The sequence below is a fragment of the Phalaenopsis equestris genome, unplaced genomic scaffold (genome assembly GCF_001263595.1).
Source record: "Phalaenopsis equestris unplaced genomic scaffold, ASM126359v1 Scaffold000094, whole genome shotgun sequence".
Taxonomy (NCBI): domain Eukaryota; kingdom Viridiplantae; phylum Streptophyta; class Magnoliopsida; order Asparagales; family Orchidaceae; genus Phalaenopsis; species Phalaenopsis equestris.
In genome coordinates this window covers 5,040,942-5,059,855 of record NW_018164536.1, presented here as the reverse complement: position 1 = coordinate 5,059,855, position 18,914 = coordinate 5,040,942, and the positions used below count along the sequence as shown (strand labels likewise).

Sequence of the window (18,914 nt, the reverse complement as noted above, 5' to 3'; positions counted from 1 at the left end):
ACCCCCACCCCCACAAAAAAAAAACATCGCCATAAAGTTGGTTTTGTATAATAAAAGTATGCTCACCTCACTTAAAGCTTCACAGATAATGGAAGTAACAGTTTCCCTGTAAGAAACTGCTTTCCTCAAGCGCTTTCCTCGACCAAGAGCTTCTTCTTCCTCAAGTTGATATTTTTCCCACCTAAAATTCAAAAAAATAATAATGAGTTATCAATCAAAATCCCTTAGATAACCTAAATGAAAATTTTGTTAAAAGTAACATTAATGAACGTAACATGCCAAGCATATAGATGTTTCAGAAATTTTCATATATTAGACTATATTCACTGAAAAATACTGCTCATTAAACATAAATAATAAGGATAAATAAATGAAATAGAGGAAGGCATTTCACAAATAAGTTCAATGAAACTCCCGTGATTTTTCAAAGAATCGAGTTTGCTCTTGCAGGTCATCAGAAAGAATGATTGTTCTGTTTCTAGGACTAGTCTCCCATTGAGATGGTTGATGGTTTTAAAATTTACTAGTCATAGCTACTCAACTATTGGCTTAAGATTTTTGGTCGAAAATAAATCTCTGTACTTTGTGTCAAGCCCAGTAGTTGTATACCCACAACTTCATACACTAGTGGCCCAAAACTCCTCTACAAGCAGTAAAATTGCCATGGTTCTAGTAGGCCCAACTACCATTGCAATTTTGCTGTCACAACAGTATGCAAGCTCAACCATATCGCAAGTTGGTGCCATAGCAAGTAAACTCTTTAGTGTCTGTTGTATATGAACTCGACTGACTCAAAAAATATCTAATAGAAGGGGTACTGGTGGATGAACAGGATAACTCTCATATAAAATGGAGGTCCCACAGAAGTATAATAAATTTAGGTTTTACAAAATATGCTTTCGATATATTAACTTTTTTCAATCTATTATCTTATGATTGGGTGTTGAATGGGTCTACAGCTTGTTGTATTGAGGCCTACTTGCACCCAAAGTGATTCACCCTCCAGGGCAAGTTTTGGGCAAAGTTTCTGAAGAATACCAAAACAATGCTTAAGATTTACTTCAGCTCAAGCTTATCCTAAAAGCTCCGCACATAGGTTAGTCTCCATGGCATCTGTTGAGAATTTTCTGAGTAAAAATCAAAATGTATTTCCCCCTTTTTTTAAACTAGATATTAGAAGAAAATTTTATAATCCTATGGCCGGATTAACGTAATCACCAGAATATATAAATGATGGTAGCTCAGTTGACAAAATATAAATAAAGCAATTTAGCAAAAAAACGGAGTATCCATCGTCCACTCAGCAATATATATTTACACTAGTTTTCGACAGTAAAATCATGCAGTCCATTCACGAAGCACGGTTAAAATACCTTCCAGTAAAGAAAAAAAAAAAAAAGATGCCAGTTGACAAGCCTTCATAACAAGAAGTGAGACTTCGCTTGCTTGGTAGCCAAATAACATTGGGGGAGTGTCAGTAAAAATATTAAAGAATAAAAAAGTGGAAGAAAGAAGATAATGTACGAACACTAAAGTACCCCATTTAAGAGAATCAAAAGTATTACCAGATTAATCTCATGATGTAGGAAATAACTAAAGAAGCCTTAAAGGACCCTCGTTGAGAAAACCAAATGTAACTATCCGTTAACATCACCACCATTAGTGTCCATTGCATGCCAAAAAGTAATGCAAGACTGGAACATAAAATTCATAGGAAGCTATATCTGCTTTATTTCATTTATTATAGTTTAAAATTAAAGAAAGACAGGAGGGAACAAGACCACGAAAAAAAAAAACTCCTACTTAGTGGTATCTAGTATCAATTTATCACCTGTCACGTAAAAGCCTGTCCCATTTATTTTCCTCTGAGACAGTGTTTGTATCATCTTCCTGGGTCACATATGGCTCACCGCCATCACCAGAAAGATCAGCTATCATCTCAGTTCCACCAGGTTCTTCATTTAGCTGCTCATCGCTCCAATCCAAAGACTAGAAAAAAAATGAATCGACCTTATTAAACTAGAAAAGGATTGAATGATACTTTCTGATCAAAAAGAAAATATGCACCAATAGTTGAATGACAATGATAGTGGAAATAGGAATAAATTCAAAGATTACAAGCACAATATTATCTGCTTACGCTGACTCCCAATTTGACTAATCAAAATAAAAATCGAACAAAAAAGTTCAAGGCAATTCCAAGTAAATGTTAAAAAGCTACAAGTTGATACATAAAGATATGAATTTTGACATCACTGTATTCAGGTTTGGATTTCGATTCAAATCTCCCATCAGATGATGTACTGTTTAAAAATGAATAAAGTAATCATTTTCTAAAACAATTGCAAGTTGAATTTGAGAATTTTCTATACTTACAAAGTTCTTCTAGGTCCAATAAAAAAATTATTTACAAAAATTATTATCCCTTTGTTACACCACACTAGTATACAATGTAAGTCCACGACAACTATTGCTCTTAATTTTAAGCCCATTAATATCTATGTTTCTATACAGATCTGACATAATGCAAATATTAAACCATCCATCCACGCCCGTTTCATTCGATGTTGTAAATAAAATGAAGATGAAATGCTACTTGATTCTATTGTTATGAAATGCTGAAATTTTGAATTACATATAGCTCATGTGATGTGGGCCATGGCTACGTTCTTTATGTTAGTTTATTTATTACTATAGAAACTGGATGCACCAATGCATAAAGAAGCATAATGAATTTTTCAAGACGCATAAGATGGAGAGGAATTGCTACATAAATCAAAATGAGGCAAGTATGAACTTGGTACAGTCAGAACAATATTGATCCAAGAGTAGATTAGCTTTGAGATGAACCTTAAGCCAACCCAACAAATCATGAAGATAGAAAACAGAAACAACTGCATCTTTTAAAACATCCAACTAAACCAGAATTAAAAAAAAAAAAGTAAACATAGCCCTGGCCCATATCAAAGGAATTGCAAAGAAGGCTTAAAAGCACAGAAAATTTCAATGCCACGGTCAGAGTGGAGGGAAAAATGCATACTACTTTTAAGGTATTGAAGAAGTAATAATGAGTTTTTTCAGTTCATTAGCAGAAGCTGGGAGATATTAGAATAAAGTTCCAAACACCAGCATTCAAAATATGCATGAAAATTAAATATCAATCTACAGAACAATCTCACAAAACCAATAAACAAAACAAGGTAACATAATAAAACTTGAAAATATTTTTTTAGTAAAAACTAATTTTTCATTAGAATATAATTAAAAAATGTCAACATAGCATTTATGAAATTTTTGGAAAGATAAGGTATCAACTTGGATAACTACTTATATAATTATATTAATAGCCTTGGGAAAAGAAGCTGCAAAAATTATGGAGTAAATTACATGCACCTTAAGAAAAAACAATGAAGGATAATAAAAAATATGTTATCAAACAATGTTCAATGAATGAAGAATGTCATGAAATAATGAAACAAGCAACCACATGCAAGGACTCACTTTCACAGAACCAAGCAAGTCGCCATCAAAATCACCATCAGTGTTCTCTGATACACTTGTTTGAAGGTCAGAACGATCAAGTAATTTTGATATCGCACTTTCATCCCACAAAATTTTCATGCCACCATCAGTGCACCTGTCCTTGTAAACATCTCCCAAGCCACCAATTCTTCTTCTATGCTTGTGCATTAAATATGCATTATTATCGACTTTGCTAATAGAATTATCGTTAGCATCTTGACCATTTACACCATCAAAATCACCAAAAAGTTCCTCTGTTCCCCAGCGAAGAATGTCTTCCACTTCCTTTTGAGATCCCGACTTGTTCACAAATAGTTGATCAAGCATCAATTTCTTCTTAGCAAGTTGCAGTATTCTCTCCTCAACGCTAGCTCGAACTACAAGCCTGTAAACAAGTAGCCTTTTTGACTGCCCAATTCTATGAGCTCTATTCATTGCCTGTATATCAGCATGAGGATTGAAATCAGAATCATATATAATAACAGTGTCTGCAGTAGCCAAATTTATCCCAAGTCCACAAGAACGAGTTGACAATAGGAACACAAAACGAGTTTTATTGTTGTTGAAACGAGCAATTGCCGCTTGACGATCTGTGACTGATACTGAGCCATCTACTCGTTCAAATGTTCCATGACCAAACTCTACAGTAAGGTAATCTTCAAGTATATCAAGAAGTTTGGTCATCTGTGAAAAGATAAGCACACGATGCCCATCCTTATGTAGAATTTTGAGCATTGAATGCAACAAAGTAAGTTTTCCTGATGCTTTTATGCGCATCTCCTGTAGGAACTCTACAGAACCAGTGTCTGGTTCTGTTCCAGGAATGAGATATGGATGATTGCAAACCTTGCGTAGCTGCATAACAATGTTTAGCATTGACTGCTGAGCAACCCCTTTCCCAATGTTACGTAATATTTGATAATTCTTGGTTAGCATTGCGCGGTAGTACTCAGCCTGTATCGATGTCAACTCAACAGGAACCATCCTCTCAGTTTTAGGAGGGATGTTCAACATAGCATCTTTTTTAAGTCTCCGGAGCATATGAGGCGCAACGAGCTTTTTCAACTCTTCAACTCTTTCAGCTGTCGGAAGGTCACTGAACTTCTCTTCAAAAGCAGAGAGAGAGGGGAATGAGACAGGCTGTAAAAAGTTCAGTAAATTATACATCTCCCCAATGTTATTCTGTAAAGGAGTTCCAGTCAATAGGACACGGTGTTGGAAAGAAAATGAATTAAGCAGGCCAAAAAGTTTACTTCCAGAATTTTTCAGCCGATGGCCCTCATCAACAATAAGAAGCTCCCATGTAACTCCACGTAGATGACATGAGTCGGCAAGAATCATCTCATAAGTTGTCAGCAAAACATTAAATTTATATGATTTAGTCCTCTTATGAGACTTATCTGGAACAACAGCATGCCACTCATGTAGCCTTATTATGGATCTTGCTTTTGCACAGCCATGATACTCCACGACATTCAAATGTGGAGCCCATGATGAAAATTCTGCTAGCCAATTTGGCATTGTGGAGAGAGGAACTAAGACAAGGCAAGGTGACTTAACTTTAAATTCAAAAAATAACGATGAAATGAAAGAACAAGCAGACACTGTTTTGCCAAGCCCCATTTCATCAGCAAGAATAACATTTTTTGACTTGTGCCAACATCTACGAAGCCAATTTAAAGCCTCTAACTGATGCGGAAATAATAATCCTCCTTTTAGCTCTTTTGGTTGCTCTGGCAATGAAATTACTTCCTGGATTTCCCTTTTGACAATTTCATTTCTAACATCGTTGTCTAAAGCCTGAGTTTCAAACTGTTTGAACTGAGAAATAAGATGGCAAGAAGTTTGAACTAAATTGTCATCTAATTTTTCCCAGGTGCATTCATCGTAAGGGAGGCCACACCATTTAACTAAAGCTTCTCCGCCAGTAGCAGATTCACGTAAAGAAATAATACGCTGTGGCCGACACCATTGATCTTCACATATATTTATGATAGCAGTTCCGTACTTCGCTTTATAATTCTCCAATTTTCTCTTAGCTAAAAGCTTCAACTGATTTTCAGACACCCAGCAGTTATGTATGTTTGATTTACCTACCCACTTTACCAAAAATTCATAAATAACAGCGTCATTTTCGCCAGGCCTCAAGTCCGATACTGGTTGATTCAGCATAACATTTTCAACACTCTGATCTGATTTAGAAACCACACCCATCAAATGGATACCCTGTGGCTCACAAGTAACTGGCAAGTCAGTGACTAAAGTATGCTGATCAATGCAATTTTCTGAAAGATATTTTACAACTATGCCCCCTTCTGAACCATTTTTAGCAGCTCGTTCTTCAATTACATCACCAGTAACATGGACCTTAGGAAAGTTAATCACATTGCTAGTCGTACAATTAGCCATGGAAGGCTGTGAAACAATGATTTTGGCGCTACGAATGTGCTCACAAGTAGTAAATACTTTTCCCTTAACATTTGCATCCAACTCATTGGAGCTATCCCCAAAAATTTTTCGAGCATATGGATTTGCAACGCCTTGATGATTCTTATCCAGAGCAGATTCCGAATCCTTGATGTACTTGGCTCTACTATCCTCACAACAATCATCAAATTGGTCTTGATTTCCTTGGCTAGATAAATTAGAAAATGGTAGTTCGCTTTTCAGCATTTCTGTTTCACATTCTTCTTGTTTTTCTGTTTGAGAAGTGGTAATTGCATTTGTCCGATCAACTTGTGAAGAACAACTTTGAACACGACACCCTAAAATGCGGTCAACCTTTCCAAACAAAAGAAAGAATGTAACTTTACTGCATTGACATGTAATCATAAAAGGCAGCTATCTTTAAATCATCATTCAATTTAGAAAATTCTTTATAAAATGGAGCGGATTTACCTGTTGAACTTCACTAGAAGAATTCTCCTTACTATTCAGTTTCTTCTCAACATATTCTCCAGTTCCAACGTCAAGTGATAAAGATGATTTTACGTGAGAGGTCTGCATGATGAGCACAAGTAAACAATTAACTATATCAGCGTCATAAAAAAAAAAAAAAACTGCATATATTAATTAATAAGAAACTGCTCAAAGATTAACTATATCAGCGTCATATAAAAAAAAAAAAAAACTGCATATATTAATTAATAAGAAACTGCTCAAAGCAGTAGTGAACGTAATCCCAATAATGCCTCGATATCATGAATAAAAACGGTCCCTATTTTTCCAATGACGTATAAAATTATTTTCATAGCTAGTTGAGACAATAGCTTAAAGATCAAAAGAAATTGTGAATTCCATGAATGCATTCATGAATACATAATAAATCAAAAAGCCAGCATATATTTGTGATGCGGGGTGTGCAGGCTCGGTTCCTTCTTCTTTAAAAAATTTCATTATTTCCTATCAAGTCCTTTCCTATAAAAGTATTGTATTAGAGTTTAAATTTCAATTTTTAGCGTGAGTTTGTTTAAGACAGTCGTTGGCGCCTGTTTTCTCCATTCAATGGTTGTATCTGAGAGTTTAGGAGGTGCTCTGGTTGTATCTCTATCCTGAGGTGGTGATTATCTTCCCTATCCGCTTCCACATCCTCCCCACGTCACTCTCGGTCTCCATATCTTGCGGCAGCTGCATGCAACAGCATTCTAGTTGCTGTTTTCTGCAGTTTCAGCAGCCACCATCGCCTTCCCCTCCCTCCTCTTCGCCCTCCCGCATCGATTTTGGCAGCTTGTTTGTTGTCTGGAACCTGGGAAACAATCTCGAAGTTGTTTCTACTTGTCAACCACCCTTTTCCACCACCTGCCACCTTCCAGTCCCTCACCGAACACCACAACCCCACTTGTGATACAATCCCAATTATGTTTGTGTTGTCTGTTGTTATTTATATTTCTGTTTATTTGATTGTACTTCTCTAATTCTAAATTCAGCAATAATATTTTGTTTTTCTTATCATTGATTGGGTTAGCTCCGATATTATTTGATATCCGAGCTAGCCTAACCCTAATCCTATCCTAGGGTTTCTAGCATCCCCAATACTCAACACCCCATCTCCACACAAAATTCCTTCCCTTTGCTGAATTTTCAAAGCAGCCAACAAAAAATTTTCGTTCACAGCCTATATAATTCCTATACACCCTCTTTCACCTACCTAAACCCAAACCTTAACCACACCGCCGAAGAGACAATTGTCAGAACTTAATCAGAATTTTCTATGGATGACATACAATGGGTACCCTGCCAAGTGCTACAACGGCTCGATATCGTTGACAAAAGTACAAAGGGCGGGAGTGCCACCGAAAAGGCTTGGTTTCCTTTTTCTCTACAAATTTCATTCTTTCCTTTCATTCATTTCTAGTCATTTCTTATATATGTGTTTTATTTGGGATTAGATTTCAGTTTTTGGCATTAATTTATTTAGGCAGCCACTGACATTCGTTTTCTCCCTTCAAGGGCTTTTTCCAAGAGTTTGGAGGGTGACGCGCTGGTACATCTCTCCCGAGATGATGATTATCTTCCATATAACCTTCCACATCCTTGTCATGTCACTCTCGGTCTTCGTATCTCGTTGTAGTCGCCCGCAGCTAGGGATGTCATAACACCTTGTCATTTGCGAACAGCTCGTGCTCGGCTCAATAAGTAGCTCTTGTTAGATTCTTTCGTTAAGTAAACGAGTCGAACACGAATAATATTTTTTATTTCAATTTATAAACAAGTCGAATACAGATAAGTTTGTTCTTGTGTTTGTTCGTGTTCGTCTCATTCTAGCTTGAAATAATTAAATAATTAATAATTAATGTATAAAAATTAAAATTATGCTATCGATGATTTAATATCAAAATTTTAATTTTTATAAATATAAGAAATAAAATTTAGATGTCAGAAATATAAATACATAAGATTTGGGTGGTATGCATATAAATGTTCCCAACGTTTTTCTAAAATCGGCTTTGCCTAGGTGTATTTTGTGCATTTAGGTGTTCGGTATGTAAATACATAAGAATTAGCTGGTATATGTGTAAACACCCATAGATTTCCTTTCTAGAATCCCGTCTCTCGCCCTCTCGCCCCCACCAACGGACCCACCCTGCAAGCCTGCACTTAAAATTTAAGAAAAAAAAACTGCATGTGGTTTACAGGTCTCCCATTATGGAGTTGTGGCTTGGCTGCATGCGGAGACGCATGCGTAAATGTGTAATCCCACACTCTAGAGTTTAGTCCCGCAGCGGGAAGGCTGAAGAGAAGGTGTGAGAAAAACGCTATAAAAGCAGAAGCTAAACCTTTCCTTCACATTCTAAAGAAAAATATACATACCTGATCCGGGACATTGAAGAAAATATTTCTTAAATATTCCATTATAAATGTAAAAATGAAAGATAGGAAATAAAAAACTTTCAGCTTTGCATGTTTGTGATACCTACGAAGCCTCTGAAAATGTTTAAAAATAAATAATAATTTTTGAAATTTAATTCAAGCTCAAACACGAGCTTAAATCAAAAAAATGAGTTTGAATTGAGCCGAGCACGAATAGACTACTCACGAGCTATTTAGAGCACGAGCCGAACATTAAGAAAAAAATTAATGAGACGAACACGAACAAGCCTTGGGCTCGTTCAAGCTCAGCTCGTTTACACTCCTACACGTAGCATCATTCCGATTGTTCTTTTTTGCAATTCCAGTCGCCGCCATCGCCTTCCCCTCCCTCATCTTCGCTGCCATTGCAGTATCAGCCCTCCACGTTCGCTGTCGCAACTTTTCCCTCTCTCGCCTCACTATTTCAACTGTCATCCAGCTATCAGTATCGCTGATGCTTTTCTTGCTGTCCCGACGCCCCCTACACACTGCCGCTACCTGAAACCCACTCTAGCTGCTGTTATACTTCATCCCAACTCCCCCGGGCAGCCGTCCACTGCTGTTCCTGCCTCCCCAGCCGCTCCTCCCCTTCCCCTTTGCTGCCACCAACCCCACATCACCCGCTCCTTGGCTGTTGCCAATCTACACAGCCCCTCTGCATCGATTCTGACAGCTTGTTTCCTGTCCGAAAACTGGGAAACAGTCTCATCGCTCTTTATGCTTGCCAACCACCCTTTTCCACCACCTACCACCTTTCAGACCCTCACTGACCACCATCACCCCCCTTGGGGTACAATCCTAATTGTGTTTCGTTGTGTGTGTTGCTATTTATATTTCCATTTAAGTAATTGTACTTCTCTATTTCTGAATTCAGTCATGTAGTGTCAAGCAGCCACAGAAAACAGTGGTTTACATGTTCTGCCGTTTTGTTGACGTTAAAAACTTTGAATGTGCGTATAGAGTAAGCAAAATTCTACCAATGCTTTGCTTATAAATAAAGGGGGTAAAGGATAAAAACAAAAACAAAAAAAAGGACTCACAGTGATTGGAGGAAAGAAAGGGAAATAATTGGGATATTTAATAACACTAACAAACTGAAAGTAAAGGAATTAATGGAGGTTATAAGAAACTGTTCCATATGCTAAAACAGTATGAGTTGCAGGATGAAAGCAACCTCCAATTGTTCTTTCCTCGGAGAGCTCAGCAATCTTGTTTCCTGCTTTGCCTCATTGGATTCATTAGATTCAGGACAAGGAGAACCATCCCCATATTGGTCATTGGAATTATATCCAGCACGTTTTACATTGTTAGATTTAGTTCTCTTATTCTTGTCAGCCCTGTAATTCATTTTCCTACTTTTCTTTGATATGCAAGAAGATAGAGCCACTGAAAGATCAAGCTTATTGTCTTGATTTTCATTTATGTATTCATCTGATCTCTCTTTGGATAACTTGTCACTGACACTGAATTTTAACGATTTTACAAGAGAACTAATTGTCTTGTGTTCATTTATATTCTTCCGTGGAAGTGAGACAGCTTTTTTCTTTGTTTCACTATCTTCTGTTGTTGATATCCCGGCCGTCAAAGTACTGTCACCGGAAGGCTTTGATTTCATGCTAGATGACTTAGAACGGCATGAACTAGCTTTCTTCGTAAATGCTGTACTTCCATTTAAGAAAGTATCATCCCCTTGGCTACTTGATTTATTCATTCCTAGAGAACCCTTTTTGGAATGTGATACCTTGTCGTGACTAGAGCTACTAAGCATATCTTTTGCTTTCTGAAGCGTGTTTCTACTTCTTACCCGTCTTGTAACGGTTTGTAGGGCAATCGATTTTGAATCCTCTGTTTGAGAACAACATTTTGAGCATTGCCACTTCCCTGCCGGAGCATGCTTGCAAAAATTAAAAATCACCAAAAGAGAAAAGTCAGCACCTAAAGAACAAAAGAATAATTCAAAAAAATGAAAAAATAAAAATAAAACTATATGAAAAGCAAAAAGATAAGTAATCAAACAATACCTTAAGTGGTGGGCTAAGGCAATCGAGATGGTAGGAAAGGGAACAACTATCACAACATAGCAAATTTCCACCAACTTTGCACTCTTCACACTCAAAATAATGCTGCAGAAAGGAAAGAGACACGGTTTGAGGACAAAAAGATCAACACAAAGGTGGCGCTATAGTTATATCATATTTAGGAAAAACACAAGAAAATTCTACAGCCATCGTTTGACAATGTAAAGAAGACAAAACAACAGTAAAAACAGCTGAATATCTGTCTTGGGGGTCAACTCTCAGAAAACTATGATTGGATAAGACAATACTATGGAAAAATTATTAAATCTAACCATAAAATGACCCCAAAAAATTAAAGGTTAAGTTTTCAATTTTGCTTCTTCCAAAAAAAAAAAAGGACAACAAGACATTTCAATTTGAACAAATAACATTAACAACATTAAAAACAGGGGATAAACAACAGGGGATAAGCAATTGGAATAGTATAGTTGCATCTTGAAGTTGTGGAGAATAACTTAATACAAATTATCGTAACACTCACCATAGTGACAATAGCGACACTTATAATAGCAATAGTTGGTTATGTTATTTACTAAAAACTATGATAGAAATAATAAAATCAATAAAATAAAATTAATGATAATTTAAGAACTACTTCGTCAATAAGACACTACTATTTCAAAGTCACGATGAAAGAGAATTTCAATTGACCATAATGAAGAGCCTTGTCATAAAGCTCCACTCAACAAAAAGTTGTTATCATTAACCGTCGTCAGAATTAGGCCCTACATCTGCATATCATTGCATCATGAAAAACCTATAAGAATTAGCCATATGTTAAGACTTTCTATCTAGCACTCAAAAACTAAGTATTTTGGGTCTCAATCATCTGCCATCATCCATATCAAAAGAAACAAGAAGGATAATTTTCTCTATTACATAAACTTCTTCCTGACTGCCATAAATGAGAATATGCTATAATTGGTATGTTCAACATAAACTAAGTTCAATAACCTAAATTAATATAAGAGGATTCTAAAGGTCACAAGTACAAATAACGAGATCAGATTCTATAATGTTTCGATAAGGCCAGGCAATCAACTTTTCACTAGGATCCACTGTAATATTATTCTTTTTTGGCAACGAATTGAATCTTTAACACTCACTTCGCGATCAAAGGCAACATCACTTAACAAGTAGTTGGTGGCAGTATGCTTTTTATCATGACGCAATATTCCTCTTCATTTTTTCACCCTTCAGCTTTTGTGGAATTCATAAGACAAGTTTACTTCTTCAAAATGTTTTTTATAATTTTGATTACATAATTAACTAAAAATTTTCATGGCTAGATGTTCAATTCAACTAAGAAGAATTGATTATGTATATTTTCATTAAATGATCATTGACAATATAATCAAAATTCCTCCAGTGAATTTTCATGTTCGATTATATTTCTTTTGGTCAAAATGCTCTGTTTTTGTTTTTTGTTTTTTTTTAAACTGCCATATAGCCATTTCGACTTCCCTCTCTAGATTAAAATGCAAGGAATTTATGTCATTGTGTTTTTCTTAAAATGTTTCATTTTTCAAACACTCATTGAGTAACTCCTCAAAATATTGTTTTCATCTTTCTTTAATGTCTCCGCTCCTAAAATCCTAAAAACTCAATATTTAAAAAATAAAATTGTATAAATGAGAGACTACTTACATACTAGATCGTGACCCTCCAGGACTGTTGGTTAATGTTGAGACCAGGTTCATCGAATTTAATTAGCTTTTTAATGAAGTATCTCACCTACCGCTTACCTACCACATCCCACCTACCGCTCACCTACCTCTCACCTACCGCTCTCATGGTTTCTATAAATAGTCTCTTTTGATTTAAAGAAAATGCAAACCAAGCAAGGCCAAGCCAAGTCATCTTGAGAGCTAAGAGAAAGAGAGGAAGAGAGACAGAGAGAGGAAGGGGGAGAAGAAAATAGAGATTTTTTTGTAAACATCGATGCGCTCGACGGTGTAATTCCTCAAAAAAATAAATTCTCTGCAGCTCTGTGGATGTAAGCAAATTTGTCGAATCATGTAAATCTATGTGTCGTTTTGGTGTTTTTTCTGCGTGTAATTTTTCTCGTTCCATTTTTCACTTTATTGTCGTTGTTTTTTCACAACAACTGGTATCAGAGCCTTGGGTTTGAATCTAAGAAAGAACGATGGACGGAGACGAAGTGATGACATCGGAGATTGAGAAGTTCAATGGCATAGATTTTATTTACTTGAGGATGCAGATAGATGACTACTTCTATGGGAAACTACTTGCAGATAGATGACTACTTCTATGGGAAGAAACTTCATCTTTCGTTATTGGGAAAGCGACCAGAAAAGATGGACGAGGTGGAATGGAATTTGTTTAATCGACAGGTTCTAGGGGTTATACGATTAGCCCTGTCGAGATCGGTTGCCCACAACGTCATCAAGAAGAGGACTACTGCAGATCTCATGACGAGTTTATCAGGTATGTATGAAAAGCCATCGGCGAATAACAAGGTGCATTTGATGAAAAAATTATTCAACTTGTAGATGGTAAAATGTGTCTCTGTTGCTCAATAACTGAATGATTTCAATACTATCACAAATCAACTGTCGTCTATTGAAATTGATTTTGATGATGAGATACGTGCACTGATATTGTTGATTTCATTGCTAAATAGTTAGGAAGCCATGATGATGGCAATTAACAGTTCTGCAGGTAAATCTAAGCTGAAATATGATGATATTCGTGATTTAATTTTGGCTGAGGAGGTGCGCAGGAAAGATTCTAACGAGACCTCGGATTTGATTTCGGCACTAATTGTTGATTCCAGAGAGAGATTACATGACAATAACAAAAACAGAGAAAGATCAAAATCAAAATTTGGTCAGCAGACAACCTGTTGAAATTGTGGCAAGACTAGCCACATAAAAATAAACTGCAAGAATCCTAAAAAGAAGGAAAATGATGGCGCTAATGTTGTAACTGAAGAAATACATGATGCATTATTGCTGACAGTTCACAGTTCTGTTGATGACTTGATACTGGATTCAGGAGCTTCCTTCCATACATCTTCCCGCTTGAAGTTTATGTGAAATTATGTTGCAGGTAACTTTGGGAAGGTACATCTGGCTGATGAAAAAGCTCTGGACGTAGTGAGGATGGGAGACATTAATATTACACTCCTTAATAAAAGCAAATAAACATTGCAAAAGGTCAGACACGTTCCTGAGTTAAAGAAAAACCTCATCTCTGTTGGGCAACTCAATGAGGGTGATCATTCAGTGGTGTTCTCAGATAGCACCTGGAAGGTTATCAAATGAGCATTAGTAATGACTCAAAGTAAGAAAACTAACACACTATATATGACTACAGGTTTACTCAAGCGTGGACACATGAGTCAGAGGTGCATTATGGGGAAGCAGAAGAATGACCATTTCCTGAAAAGTGACAGAGCACCAAATGCAGGAAAATTATACCTTGTACAGACAAATGGTGGAGAAACACAGAGTTATAAAGAAATCTTACAAGATAAAAATTTGAGCAAGTGGGAGCTGACCAAGAAGGAGGTGACAGATTCCCTACCAGGGAATCAGACTTGTGGCAGAACTTCCACCAAATAATAAGGCATTGCATAACAAGTTTGTGTGTCAGGTGAAGACTGTGTTTGGTGGTAGTAAGAGGTACAAGAGAGGTACAAGGGAGGTACAAGGCTGAACTTGTTAAAAAGGGCTTTCAGCAGGGGCAGGATATTGCTCATGCAGTAGGAGTTGTAAGCAGATACAAGAGTAACCCAGGAAGAGCTTGGTGATACGAGGCTACGTTGACGGTGATATGTCAACTGAGGGTGTTACTCGTGAGAAGCTGAAGTTATGCTCAACTTCAGCTAGTCTTCTAGCATGAAAACAGGAGCTTCGAGTTGCAGAGGTGGAGGATATCATGTTTGAGGAAAAGGTCGGTACAGCTAGTAGATGATGTGGCTAGTAGGTGATGCATTCAGTGTCCCAGTCTCTAAGTGGGAGAATTGTTGGGTAATGTGGAGACCCTGTCCACTGAATTTAATTAGTTTCTTAATTAAGTATCTCACCTACCACTCACCTACCACACCCACCTACCGTTCACCTACCACATCCCACCTACCGCTCACCTACCTCCCACCTACCGCTCTTATGGTTTCTACAGATAGTCTCTTTTGATTTAAAAGAAATGTAAGCCAAGCAAGGCCAAGCCAAGTCATCTTGAGAGCTAAGAGAAAGAGAGGAAGAGAGAGAGAGGAAGGTGAAGAAAAAAATAGATATTTTCTTGTAAACGTCGAGACGCTCGACGGTGTAGTGTAATTTCGGTGTAATTTCTCGAAGAAATAAATCCTCTGCAGCTTCGTGGACGTAGGCAAATTTGTCGAACCACGTAAATCTGTGTGTCGCTTCGGTGTTTTTTCTGCATGCAATTTTTCTCGTTCAATTTTTCACTTTATTGTCGTCATTTTTTCACAACACAGGACAACAATGAGGAACCACCAAACTAAGAAATTCTTTGGGATAGTTGACAACTGGGGTCGAAGAACTTAAAAGAAAGCTTGAGAATGTCAAAGCTTTAACAGAAATTATTTCACCAAGAATCATATTTTTCACTTGTTGTTCCCCTAGGAATTGTCATCAAACCTATAAGAATGAATCTATGCAACAGTTCTCTTAAGCCAACTCTCTATGCCTTCATAACAACATCATACAAAAACACCTCGCTATCATTCTTGATAACCATAATACTCATTTCATCAACTTTTATCCATAAATCTTCTTAGTTTTGTTATATCAAATTATCATAATTTATCTTCTCTATCTTTAAAAAAAACAATTAATTAGCAATGCAATTTGGTAGAAACCAACATCCCCAAATATACTATTGTACAAGGACCACAAACGCTCTCATCCAGAGATACCAATGACAGGAAATGAATAACCTAGGACACACAAAACTAGCACCACACACAAATGTGAAATAGAGCAGTATAAAACAAGTATACAGGTGAGAACGTCAATAAGTTTGTACTGTTGACATCCATATTTGCTCCACAAAAAAGTACATCGAAGATGGATGACAGATGCAACGTTATGCAAAATGAAGTCACTACTTCTCAATTGCAATCAAAATTATTCAGTCATCCCCAATTTTGCTAAACAAACTCCATCAATGCATTAGGAGCGTCAAAAATACCAAAGAAATGATCCCCCGCATTCACATCAACTGAGTAAAACAAGTGGAAAACAGCAAACACGACGCCATAGAATTATGGATTGCAATGCCTCGACCACAGTCAATATCATTTGAATGTCACTTTTTTCATAAAGCTGAATCCATCTACACGTTCAAAGGCCTAAAAATGCCCAAGAAAGACCTCTTATGTGACCATAAAGTTGCCTGAAAAAATTGACACAATACAGACGTGATGTCACACAAATATGTGAAATTGTCGTACGTTTCGCAACATATTTGAAACGCTGAAATTACCTACAACCATATTTGTGTGGCTCAATTGAAAATGACCTATGATCATAGAGCAAAAGAGCACAAATATCCACTATCAAATGAAAATAGAGATATACAAATAAAGGGGTGTACCAAGCATATATCTAATCCTCATGCTCGTGAAACTAATAAAGAGAGTAGAGAAGATATTACCAAACTTAGAGGAATCTTACTCAATAGAAAGCTAAAAGAGAACATAAGAGGAAGTTTTCTCTCACCAAATGATGAAGAAGCTATTTAGCTCCAATCAACCTCCCAAGCACTTTGTTTTCTTGTTCTAAGTTGCAAGTCTAAACGAAGGAGAAAAAAAAAGTTATTGCTCACTCGCGACTTGAAATTGGTTTGCTTGCTTATCCACACACTTCTAGAGCCGCCCAAACCAAATTATGGCCCACTTTAGTAATTAACAAAATGCAAATGCTATCTAATATAATTCCTAAAATAAATTTTCACAAAATACTAACCAGTATAAACTTTAGCTTAAAGTTGATCTTAGCATGCTTTAGTTCATAAAATGGTCAATGCCAGATATGGAAAAAGAAGGCAAACAAGTTGCTAATTCCTATATTTTCCTTTTGTTCATTATTATATTTACTACACATGCTAAAAAGGTGAGACAATTGTAGGAGTTTTATGCTTCATTGGAACGAGCAACATCATTTGTAATAAACAGCAGAGCAACAAACAATCAAGTTTTCCCTGTATGGTTTACTTTGTGCTTTGTTCTGGGAAAATACTAATAATTCAATATGAAATGACGGTTTGAACAAAAAAAATTACTAATGATACCAATTAACAGTTCCACAAGAGGCTTAGAAGATAAACTATAGTGTATGCACAAAAAGAAAGCATAAAAAGTGCATTAAACAAGATAGAGCTTACTCCATCATGCCCTTTCAATTTCAGGGAAGCATCATGGCTTTCCTTCATTTTTTTCCTAAAAGAAGAGCTGTTCTTTTCAGGCTTTGCAAGTATTTCTTCTTTCTTAGTGCTTTCATCCAATCCAGATATTTTTCGTTTCTTCTTGCGCTTTGGTGCCCAATTGCTATCCATCATCTTATCATCTAATGAATTTCCTTCCTTCATGTTAGACATGTCCGTGCTGTATGCATCACTAACAATTTAGACAAGGTGTGATTATATTAATCAACCAAACCTCTCTAACAAAAACAAAATTGAGTTACACAAAAACCAGAACAACTAGATGTATCTAAAGCATCGCGTAGAAAATTTGTGCAAAACCAAGCCTATAAAATAAGAAACAGAAACGAGGGAGTACACAATCCATTAAAAAAAAAGCATCGAAAAGCAAGATCTCTTCACCCCCGCATCCCTCCATCTCTTCCCCCCTCGCCACTCCGCCGGGGGGCTCTCCAGTAAATTCACACAATTCTTTCAGAGATTAAACCATCGATATCCATACCAATTAGTAGCCCCAATTCCAATTTCCTTGCACTGCCTCTCACACCAACCCTTAACATGGACCTTGCATCTACAGTTCAAAATCCGAATAAAAAAAACTAAAAAAAAAAAAAATAGGACGTTGATATAGAAGTTGAACAAATCAAGAGAGTTTAACTGTGCAGACCAAAACGTGTGAATCGGAACGTGAATCGGAACGCAATGAAAGAACATTAGCATCCTATGAAACGAGATACCGAAGCACTTAATCCATTACAAAAGAAAGCATCAAAAGCAACAGCGCTCACTAACAGCAGCCCCCAACTGCAACCAATTCCACCCAAGGAATCAAACCTTCAAAATCCAAACCAATTAATACCCCTGCTACAAATCTTCCAGCAGAAACAGACAACAGAAACCATAAATCCATCTAATAAACGGCGGGTCTCGGGACACAGATGGAAAACCCCAAAGGCCGGCCATGGAAATCAAAATTAAGCAACGAAACTGGACGGATAACACGAAACCTGAAGCGAGGAGACCGTCAAGGCCGGAGATGGGAAGCGATTCAATCGCGGCGGCGAGATCTCTTCTCCCCCGTCCCTAATCGCAAGCGGGTCTTGAGGCGGAGAAGGACAAGGAATAGCATCTTTTGCCCTCTCTCGCTATGGAAAAGGGTGTATAGGGATGAGAGAGAGAGAGAGAGAGACGCTGGGCGTGAGAGGGCGACCCGGCACTTCGCTAGGTGCGGCACCAATCACGGGATGCCACGTGGTGGGGGCAGGCAGCAGTCCTCCCTCGGCTCGCGGTCTCTTTTTACTTGCTGGCGGTGATGGATGTGGTTTCGATCGCCGTCGGCGAGCGGCCGCAGGCATGTGGTTTCGATCGCCGTCGGCGAGCGGCCGACGGCGGCGAGGAGTCCGATTGATTCGAATCGGAATCGAGTGGAGAGATCGAGATGCCATTTCTCCTCAAGCTTTTTTTTTTCGGGTTTTTTTTTTTGTTTTTTTTTTTTTTTTTTTTTGGAGTGAAAATAGAGTGATTTATAAAATCTCGTTAGGAATGTTATGGATG

General features: G+C 37.2%; 1 protein-coding gene across 2 annotated transcripts in view; it reads right to left on the bottom strand.

The window, feature by feature from the left end:
- Positions 1-18,697, bottom strand: part of LOC110020335 (protein CHROMATIN REMODELING 4) — a 23,120-nt gene extending 4,423 nt beyond the window's left edge. The window contains exons 1-8 of one of the 2 annotated variants that reach the window (XM_020718399.1): positions 18,368-18,697; positions 17,322-17,553; positions 10,893-10,994; positions 10,046-10,765; positions 6,421-6,522; positions 3,502-6,303; positions 1,832-1,989; positions 67-181 (exon numbers count right to left, since the gene is read on the bottom strand). In XM_020718399.1, the coding sequence (XP_020574058.1) occupies positions 67-181; positions 1,832-1,989; positions 3,502-6,303; positions 6,421-6,522; positions 10,046-10,765; positions 10,893-10,994; positions 17,322-17,534 (4,212 nt within the window). In that variant the 5' untranslated portion in view covers positions 17,535-17,553; positions 18,368-18,697. The remainder of the gene's footprint in view (positions 1-66; positions 182-1,831; positions 1,990-3,501; positions 6,304-6,420; positions 6,523-10,045; positions 10,766-10,892; positions 10,995-17,321; positions 17,554-18,367) is intronic. The other variant, XM_020718398.1, reaches the window with a different exon arrangement.
- Between the last annotated feature and the right edge of the window lie 217 nt (positions 18,698-18,914).